The 10,608-nt window shown below is 45.1% G+C and overlaps 1 protein-coding gene across 1 annotated transcript; it reads left to right on the forward strand.

Moving 5' to 3' along the window:
- The first annotated feature begins 381 nt into the window (after positions 1-381).
- On the forward strand, positions 382-4,859 carry LOC123395411 (2-oxoisovalerate dehydrogenase subunit alpha 2, mitochondrial-like). Its single transcript, XM_045090400.1, has 9 exons — positions 382-915; positions 2,487-2,624; positions 2,698-2,880; positions 2,980-3,137; positions 3,269-3,368; positions 3,440-3,551; positions 3,763-3,902; positions 3,981-4,166; positions 4,282-4,859. The coding sequence occupies exons 1-9, from the start codon at positions 691-693 to the stop codon at positions 4,447-4,449; spliced, it is 1,410 nt and encodes a 469-aa protein (XP_044946335.1). The 5' UTR covers positions 382-690; the 3' UTR covers positions 4,450-4,859.
- The last annotated feature ends 5,749 nt before the right edge of the window (positions 4,860-10,608 follow it).

A 10,608-nucleotide genomic window follows, 5' to 3' on the forward strand; every position in this document is an offset into this window, starting at 1 on the left:
CAAGGTCTTTGATGTTTGGTACCAGACGTCGGGGTCCTTGACGTCTCGCCTTTTACCATATCAAAGGCTCAACGGGTCAGCCAATCATGGAGGTCCGTATAAGATGACATTGACTTTGACGTTTAGTCTTCCATACAAACCAGATATTATAGATGTCGGCGTCACCAAAAATGATCAAATTCAATTTTTTTAATAAAGATCAATTTCGAAATTTGTTAGGTTAAAAGGTCAAAACAAAAAATTGTGAGCACAATGAGCTGAGCATGTCCTGTCACCAGCCTCAGCTCCCCATCCTTCAGCACCCACCCACCCCCAGCACCGGGCCACGGCATCCACGTGCAGCCTCCTGCCACACACGCCAGCCTTCAATCCCTGCTGCTGCTGCAGTCAGTCGTCATCTCATCCGGACACCACCAGTGAGCCGTGCCCGTCTTCTCCTACCCCCAAACTCCTCGCGCTCCTCGCTGCACACACACTTATCTTTCCAACTCACGCTTTCTCCATCGTTGCTTCGCTTGCTTCTTCTCTTCTTTCCTTTTCTCGTCTCTATCCAACTCCAACTCTGCCACCTATAAATTCCAGCCACCGCCATTGAATTGAATTGATTGCGCAGAATTCTTGCAGCTGATCGCGCCGGAAGCTCGCATCGTACGAGATAGTGTGTGTACCTAGATAGTCACGTACATATACATGGCCGCGTGGTTGGTACGCCGGGCTGCCAGGAGGGTCGCTGGCGAGCTGCGCGGTCGTGGACCAGGGCCGTGGTCCTTGAGCTCGTCGACAGTCCCGGTTCTCGGGGTGCCAGCAGTGGACCAAAGCAGGGCGTTCTGCTCCGTCCGGCGCTTCGCAGGAGATAGCGCCGCCGCCGCTGCCGTCGAGGAACCGGAGAATGGACTTGCCGCAGGCGGTCTGCAGGTATCTATGGACTCCTAGTATACAGTAGGACGGCCGCTTCTACACATGTGTGTTCTACAGAATTGTCAGGATAAAGTATAGTAATAGTACGAACGTAGTACCACGAATACTTAGGGTGCTCTGGTTTCGAAAATTACATACTTACTCCCTCCATCCCTAAATATAAGTCTTATATTCAACTAATAGACTACATACGGATGTATATAGACATAATTTAGAGTATAGACTCATTTATTTTGCTCCGTATGTAGACACTTAGTGAAATATCTTAAAAGACTTATATTTAGGTACGGAGGGAGTACATTATAGGTAAACGCTTTCATCCGGCATGCCGGCCGAATCGTTTGGTCGGTCGCACATGGGCCGCGCGCCTCGCTGGCAGATGCTTGCAGCATCTTTTCGTCAAATTTATTGCAACCGTGTATTTTTTTGATACAAACATTTTTCATTTAACTTTTTTTCTCGTGTAAATTTGTTACGTTTATTTAGTAAAAGGTTGCATATACGTTTGGTTGTAACTCCAGTTCGTCGAATTTTTCGTTACAATCGATGTTTTTATTTTTTCTACAACCGTGTTAATTTTTGCTACAACCGGCATCATTTTTTGCTTCAATCGTTCACTAGAATAGTTGCATACACGTTCACGTAGATATTTGTTACAACCGGTGTTTGACTTTTGCTACCACGCATCATCAGATTCATTTTTTTTCTACGATCACGTAGATATTTTTTTGCTACAAATTTTGTTTTTGTTGCAACCGTTGAAAAAATTATTGCATCACGACGAATTTTGCTGCATCGAAAGAAAAAATGTTGCATGAAGATCCAACGGTGCGGACGCACGGGATTGGTGGATCGGGCGACCCACGCGCGTCTTGAAAGTTTCGGCCGGCGCGCCGGCACTGATCACTCCCCTACATTATATATATGCAGCATTATATATATGCAGCAGGGAAGGTAAACCTACCGTCCTTCCTCAGAAAACAAACATTCAGGATGCGGCGCCTAGGATCATGTGATCTTTCTCCTTCATTAAAGAAAAATTAGCGTGGATATCATCCTGATTCTCAGTTGGAAAGAGCATCCTGTATACACGTGACAATATATGCTTCTAATATTCCTAAAAAAAAGACATGTCATATCCTCAATTTTAACACAGGACAATAGTGGATAGAATTGACAACAAGTAGTAAAGTAAGCAGATAAGGAAGGACGTGCCATTGAGTCAATAGGCTGGTGGGACTTCACTTCAGGTTTAGTAAGCTCACACGGCTTCTTCTTTTTTGCGTGATTTATTTTATATATTCCTGTGATGTCAGTCGGTGTCGACTTGATGAGACAAATTATTACGAGTCTCTGCTGGTAAAGTAGAATAATAATAATGCTGATATTGCCATGGTCAATCGTTGTCAACGGGTAAAATAGCCATTACCTTGCCTCCAAGGTCAATTAGACTAACCCGGCCGGTTGTGTTTCCAAATTTATTTCCAAGAGATTTTATTCATTCTTTTTGGGCCACCAATGGGTTTTCCGGTGCACAGGTAACTTAATTTTGATTGTTAACGACGCAGTGTGTAGATTTCCCTGGAGGAAAGCTTTCCTTTGTTGGTGAAATGAATTTCCTGCCAGAGTCGCAAACGGAAAGGATCAACTGTTACCGTGTTCTTGACGACGATGGTGGCACTATATACAACAGTAGATTCCAAGAGGTGTAGTACCGCCATTGCCATTGCTCCAGGAGTGAATAATTTTCTTCTCAAGCATGTCTCTCATTCTTGTCAGGTCAGCAAGGACTTGGCTCTGAAAATGTACAGTAACATGGTCACCCTCCAGATTATGGACACAATATTCTACGAAGCTCAGAGGCAGGGAAGAATTTCCTTCTATCTAACTTCCAACGGTGAAGAAGCAATCAACATAGCCTCTGCTGCTGCGCTTAGTGCTCAAGACATCGTACTACCTCAGGTGCATATCACTTGCTCCAAAGAAGAATGTTAGTACTGAATAATATTGATTTTACTTACTCTTTCTTTTCTTGGCCGGAAATTTTGGAGCCAAATAAAGTACAGGGAGCCTGGTGTTCTTCTATGGCGTGGCTTCACACTGCAAGAATTTGCAAACCAGTTGTTTGGGAATAAGCTGGATTATGGTAAAGGGAGGCAGATGCCAATACATTACGGATCAAACCGTCTGAATTATTTCACAGTCTCATCGCCTATTGCGTAAGTATGAAATACTTCCTCCTTCCTTTTCGGAAAAGAAAAAAGATGAAATACTTCCTCCTTCCTTTTTGAAAAAAAAAGAAAGAAAAAGAGAGTCAAGCAGAGATTTATCCTTGTTGGCAATTGATCAGCACTCAGCTCCCTCAAGCTGTTGGGGCTGCCTATTCTCTCAAGATGGACAAGAAGAAGGCATGTGCCATCACATATTTCGGCGATGGTGGCACGAGCGAGGTAGATGAACAATCATTGATTGCTTACATAAAACTTGTGACCAGATGTCTCTGACAGCTGAAAAACGCTAGGGAGACTTCCATGCCGCGCTCAACTTCGCTGCTGTGGCGGAAGCACCGATGATCTTCTTCTGCCGCAACAATGGGTGGGCAATCAGCACCCCAACCGCCGAACAGTTCAGAAGTATGAAGTGCCCTCTGCTCAATCATGACTTTGTTACATACAAACATACATACTCCCTCCGTCCAGAAATACTTGTCCTGGAAGTAGATGTATCTAGACTTATTTTAGTTATAGATACATCCATTTTGTATATTTTTAGGACAAGTATTTCCGGACGGAGGGAGTACAAAATATTGGCGCGTCACTGTGTAAAACCCAAGCACTCTTGCAGGTGACGGAGTTGTTACCCGGGGTCAGGCCTACGGAATACGCAGTATCAGGCTAGACGGCAACGATACTCTTGCTGTGTACAGTGCAGTGCACACCGCCCGGGAAATGGCTATAACTGAAGGAAGGCCTATTTTAATCGAGGTGCACATTAGTATAGTTTAACAAAATTTCAGAATATACCAATTGCTGAGAGTACTTGACCGAGTAGGGAGCTTTCAGGCGATGACCTACCGAGTCGGCCATCACTCGACATCCGACGATTCAACCAAGTACAGGCCGGCTGATGAGATGGAGCATTGGCGAACAGCAAGGGATCCCGTCTCCAGGTACAGAAAATGGGTTCAGGGGAATGGATGGTGGTGCGATACTCAAGAGTCTCAACTCAGGAACAATGTGAGGCAAGAGGTAATGTAACATTGATGTTAACATTGCAGAAAGGTGTATGATCTGGATCTCTGTAATGCATTTATTTATTTTCATATAGATGACCATCTCAAACTGTTCGCTCATTTCTGTGCAGCTCCTGCAAGCCATTCAGGTGGCCGAGAGGATGCCAAAACACGGGCTTGCGGAGCTCTTCACAGATGTTTATGATCAAATCCCTTCCAACCTTCGCCAGCAAGAGCGGTCGCTGCTGGATACCATCAAAAGGCACCCTGCAGAGTATCCGGCTGATGTGCCTGTTTAGTAGCCTTAGCTCTGCGATGTTGTTGGAGTCTGTAAGTACCCATGAATAATGTATTTAGCTAGTACCATGAGAGTTAATATTGATTATAGCTTGAATTGTATGTAACTTGAAAAGGAGGAATAAACTGCTCATCCAAAAAATCTTTGAAAGAAATAATACAAGAGATTAGCTGTTGCTTACACAAAGAATAGTTGTTGCCGACATTTATGTTGAACAAAGCCATGCTAAGATATTTAACTGCAGGCAAAGGTCTCTTTTATTTAGTTTCTTTCATGACATGGCTGCCACAACTCCTTAGATGTACAAATGCGGCACAACAAGGATTGCATTTGTCCAAACAAAAAGGTCGGTTACACATAAACAGTGTGAATAAGGTGTGGCATTGCGATCATCATTTTGATCAATCCAACTACAACAGGGAAGGTTCAAGCCAAAATAACATCTACAATGGGGAAGGGGCCTGGCTTTTCTCCTTGATGGCCTCCTGGGCAGACTTCAGGAGTGATGGCTGTTAACGAGATGTAACTTAAAGCTAGGGATAGACCCTGATGTACATCGCTAGGTTTAAGAGGTTGTTGATACATACCCGATGAGGTTTATCTTCTCTTAAACCATAGCCGGTTCTATCTCCTCTCTCTCTTTCTTGTCTCTCAAGTTGTAATCTCAATCGCATGTATGCACTATCTAGGGAGGTGCGCCCTTGCTATATAACACGCAACGCGTGCCTCTAACGAGGTAAGACGCTTATCGCAACTCTCACATGGTAACAGAGCCTCCTCTTCCAATCTCTAGCTCTAAACCTCCAAACCTAGCGCTAGCCATGTCTTCTTCCGGTGCTTCCCAACCGAGCCTCAATGGGCAGGTCACGGAGAAGCTCTCCCGCACGAACTACGTGATGTGGCGTGCCCAGATCACGTCGCAGGTACGGGGTGCCAGTGTCTTCGGCTACGTCGATGACACCTCGCCGGAGCCGGCCAAGTTTCTCGTCGCCAAAGACAAGGACGGCAAGGAAACCGCTGAGCCCAACCCTCTCCATCCAATTTGGGTCCGGGAGGATCAGCAGTTGCTCGGCTACCCGTTGAACAACCTCACCAAAGAGGTGCTCATCGCGGTGACTGCGGTCACCTCTGCGCACGCCCTCTGGGTGGTGCTCGCAGGTATGTTCTCGTCGCAGTCCTTGAGCCGTGTCAACAACATCCGCACTACCCTCATCAGCGCGCAGAAGGGCAACCAACCTGTGGCCACCTACTTCGCCTCCATGCGCGGCCTCGCTGATGAGCTTGCCGCCGGTGGCAAGCCGATCCAGGATGATGAGTTGATTTCCTATCTCGTTGAACATGGACTATTAGCCGCTCGTCTCCGCCCTCGATGAACGGGCGACACCGATCACCCTCGACGAGCTCTATGCCATGCTCAGCAACTTCGATCAACGCGTCGCCCGGTTTCAAAACTCGGGCGGCGGCTTCAAGTCCTCTGCAAACGCGACGACTTGGGGCGTGGTGGTTTTTCCTCCCGTCCCCGTGGCTCTCCTCGCTCCAAGGGCAAGCCCGGCAACACCAACTCCCGCAACGGCCGCCCCTCCTCCATCAACAACAGGGGCACCGTGGTGGCTCCAGCAACTCCCGCCAGGATACTGTGCGTTGCCAGATCTGTGGCAAACCTGGCCACATTGCCAAGGACTGTTGGTACCGTTTTGAGGAAGATGAAGCCACCTCTGATGATGATGCAAAGGTTGTTGCTGCTGCTGATGGCTCATAAGGTGTCGACACCAACTGATACCTTGACAGTGGTGCCACGAACCATCTCACCGTTGAGCTTGAAAAGGTGACTCTCTGGGAGAAATACCAAGGGAAGGACCAGATTCACACAGCCAGTGGTGCAGGTATGCAGATTCGTCACATTGGTCATTCAGTTACTCGTACCCCTTCCTGCAAAATTCATCTTAGAAAAATTCTGCATGTCCCTAGTGCACACAAAAAACATCTCTTCGTTCACCGCATCACTATTGATAACCATGTTTTCATTGAGTTTCATCATTTCTTCTTTTTGATAAAGGATCAGGCCACGAAGAAAATACTCTATCGAGGTAGATGTGTTTGAGGTATTTACCCGTTGATTCCGGAACTTAGAAGACACAATAAACAAGCTTGTGGTGCTATAAAGCTTTCATCCACTGGATGGCATGCTCGTTTAGGACATGCTTCTTTTTCCTTAGTTGGATGTTGCTTAGAAAGAATAAGCTCTCCTTTGTTGCTGAGCGCAATGTTTAGTCTATTTGTGATTCTTGCCAAAGAGAAAAATGTCATCAATTACCCTATCTTATATCTACCAGTGTGTCCACTCATCCATTACAATTAATATTTTCTGATGTATGGGGCCCAACTCCTAGCTCGGTTGTTAGACACACGTATTATATCAGTTTCATTGATGATTATAGCAAATTCTCTTGGATCCACCTTCTCAAGAAGCGATCCGGTGTTTTTCAAGTCTTTAAAAAATTCCAAGCACTTGTTGAACGTAAGTTTGATAAGAAGATTATTACTGTTCAATCTGACGGGGAGGGGAATATGAAAAACTCAATTCTTTCTTCCAAACACTTCGCATCTCACATCATGTGTCTTGCCCTCATGCTCACCACCAAAGCGAGTCAGTTGAACGCAAACATAGACATATAGTCGAGGTTGGGTTGGCTCTCTTGGCAGGAGCCTCCATGCCCCTAAAATTTTGGGATGAAGCTTTTCTTACAGCTGTCCATATCAACAACATGCTTCCTAACCGTGTCATCAATGGAGAAACTCCTATAGAACGGCTATTACATACCAAACCAGACTACACTTCCTTACGTGTATTTGGTTGTGCGTGTTGGCCGAATCTTCGTCCCTACAACAAGCAAAAACTTATGTTTCGCTCCACACAATGTGTTTTTCTTGGTTATAGTACTCAGCACAAAGGGGTCAAGTGTCTTGATATCTTCACTGGACGTGTCTACATTTCACATGATGTAGCTTTTGACGAGACTAATTTTCCTTTTTCTGCCGTGCATCCCAACGCTGGTGCCCTACTCCAAAAAGAGATCCTCTTATTGCCTCCACATCTCACCAATCTTGTACCGAGGGAAAATAACTGTGATGATCACTTGTTGACTAATCCTCTCACCGAGTTGCATGAGTCTTGTGTTATTACACGGGGCAGCACGGAGGAGCAAAAATGCATGAATTCATCAGAAAAACACTCACTATGCATTATTTCATGTGTCCCAAGTCCGGGAGAACATCTCCCTCAGAATCCTCGCTTGGAGATGCTTTGGGGTGCTGCGCCAGACGGGAGCAAATCCCCCTCGGGATCCTCGCCTGCAGAGACGCCAGGTGGATCTACTTCGGGAGACGCACTAGGTGTTGTGTCAGGAGCGACCGCAACTGGTGCCCGTGTCTCCACAGGCGTGACTATCGCTCGCACTCTGTTTTCGGGCGAACAGGTGCATTACACGCGTCGGCCAACTGGCGCGGGAGCCGCGCCCGGGGCAACTACTCATGATGAGCCTCGTCAGGCACCCGGATTCTCTATGTCATCTTCTACGACAAAAGATCCACCCGAGACGGCTGGGGCTGCTGCCAACGCTACTCCCGCATCTGTCTTGGGATCATCCCAAGTGCCGACAACTCCGACAGCAGGCGTGGGATCTTCTACGACACACGAGTTGGATGTATCCTCTCCTCGTCGCACACAGCTACAAAAAGGGGTAACCAAATCTGTTGACTATAAACATATAACAAAGTATGGTATGGTGTGTTCCATAGGTGAACTAGGTGAACCTCATGCACTTGAGGAAGCTCTCTGTGATCAACAGTCGAAGAAGGCCATGAAAGAGGAGTACATGGCCCTAAAGAAAAACAACACATGGCATTTGGTTCCTCCACAGAAAGGTAAAAATCTCATTCGCTGCAAGTGGGTATTCAGAATTAAAAGAAAATTTGATGGAACCATTGACCGCTATAAGGCAAGACTTGTGGCAAGAGGATTCAAACAACGGTATGGCATAGACTATGAGGATACCTTTAGTCTTGTTGTAAAAATTGCCACCATTCGTCTTGTTTTGTCTATTGCTTTTTCTAGGGGTTGGAGTCTCAAACAACTAGATGTACAGAATGCATTTCTTCATGGTGTTCTGGAAGAGGAAGTTTACATGAAACAACCTCCTGGGTTTGAAAACAAACATGCACTTGCCTATGTATGCAAACTTGACAAGGCACTATATGGGTTAAAGCAAGCTCCAAGGGCATGGTATTCTCGTCTCAGTCACAAAATGCAAGCACTTGGTTTTACTCCTTCAAAGTCTTATACTTCATTGCTCATTTACAATAAATGCAACACACACATATTTGTTCTTATATGTGTTGATGACATCATCGTTACAAGTTCATGTGATGAGGCCATAGCAGGACTCTTGAAGGATCTCACTGCAGAATTTGCTCTCAAGGATCTTGGAAACTTGCATTATTTTCTTGGGATGGAGGTTAAGAAGCATGAAAATTGACTTCATGTCTCTCAAGAAAAATATGCAACAGATCTGGTGCAAAGGGCCGGACTTCAAAGTTGTAAGCCCTCAGTTACTCCTTTATCTAGTTCAGAAAAATTATCTCTTACAGAGGGACAAGCCTTGAGTCAGGATGACAGTACAAAATACAGGAGTCTAGTAGGTGCACTTCAATACTTAACACTTAAAAGACCTGATATCTCATTTGCTGTTTACAAGGTTTGCCAGTTTTTACATGCACCCACTACTGTTCATTGGAGTGCTGCCAAACGTATAGTGAGATATGTCAAAATACTCTCAATATTGGCTTAAATTTTAGCAAGTCATCATCCACACTTATGAATGCCTTCTCAGATTCTGACTGGGATGGATGCCTGGATGACAGGCGCTCAACTAGTGGTTTTGTTGTGTTCTTTGGTCCCAATTTAATATCATGGTGTGCGAGAAAAAACAGGCAATTGTCTCCAGGTCCAACACAGAGGCTGAATACAAAGCCTTGGCAAATTCCACGACAGAAGTAATATGGGTTCAATCCATGTTAAAAGAACTTGGTGTAAAAAGTATCAAGCCTCCATGTCTATGGTGTGACAATTTGGGTGCAACCTATCTATCAGCTAATCCAGTGTTTCATGCCAAAACCAAGCATATTGAAATTGATTTCCACTTTGTTAGGGAAAGAGTTGCCAGGAAGCAACTTGAGATTCGGTTTGTGCACTCCAGAGATCAAATTGCAGATGGGTTTACAAAGTCGTTACCTACAAGAAACTTTGAGGACCACAAACATAATATGAACTTGATGAAGTTGTGATTAAGGGAGGGCGTTAAACGTGATGTAACTTAAAGCTTGGGATATACCCTAATCTACACGGCTAGGTTTAAAAGGTTGTTGATACATACCCTATGAGGTTTATCTTCTCTTAAACCATAGCCAGTTCTATCTCCTCTCTCTCTTTCTTGTCTCTCAAGTTGTAATCTCAACCGCATGTATGCGCTATCCAGGGAGGTGCGCCCCTGCTATATAACACGCGACGCGTGCCTCTAATGAGGTAAGACACTTATCACAACTCTCATAATGGCATCAACTCCTTATTTGTGGCAATGATGCATGTGTCAAACATCAAGAAATCGCAATTTTGAGAAATCAAGATCGTTACCCGAGGCATGTGTTACCACACCTCCAGTTTCTCGGGAACACCAGAAAAGTGGAAGTAAGGAAATAAATATCTATCGTTCAGCCGAGTTCCTTGTTTCAAAGAGAGAGAGAGAGAGAGAGAGAGAGAAAGAGAGAGAGAAATGTATTACATGTGAGGACAATTACACCAGCTGCATGATCCCATATCTTTTCCTTATAACCCTTATGTGGAATGTGGAAGTTTGCGGTAAGCGTAGTGCTCTATTAGGAGCCGCGCCTTCATGTATATAGCATAGGCTTATCCCTGATAAGCATACAGGTAGTTGGGATAACAACTTGAGATACAAGAAAGGTTTAAAGAGAAGATAAATATGGCATCTAGCTATGGTTACAGATTTCCTATAGCTAACTACCACGACGCATCCAAGTTATCTACAGCCGTGACCCCAACTAACTTTGATGGTTTAAGATCCTCCCTTAAGCACAACTTTCT

This window comes from Hordeum vulgare, chromosome 5H, assembly GCF_904849725.1.
Source record: "Hordeum vulgare subsp. vulgare chromosome 5H, MorexV3_pseudomolecules_assembly, whole genome shotgun sequence".
NCBI lineage: Eukaryota > Viridiplantae > Streptophyta > Magnoliopsida > Poales > Poaceae > Hordeum > Hordeum vulgare.

Excerpts from the sequence above, each read along its gene's own strand:
- LOC123395411 (XM_045090400.1), top strand. The coding sequence starts at position 691 with ATGGCCGCGTGGTTGGTACGCCGGGCTGCCAGGAGGGTCGCTGGCGAG. Across the intron at positions 2,625-2,697 it reads ACAACAGTAGATTCCAAGAG|GTCAGCAAGGACTTGGCTCT; the intron begins GTGTAGTACCGC and ends CATTCTTGTCAG. Across the intron at positions 3,552-3,762 it reads AACCGCCGAACAGTTCAGAA|GTGACGGAGTTGTTACCCGG; the intron begins GTATGAAGTGCC and ends GCACTCTTGCAG.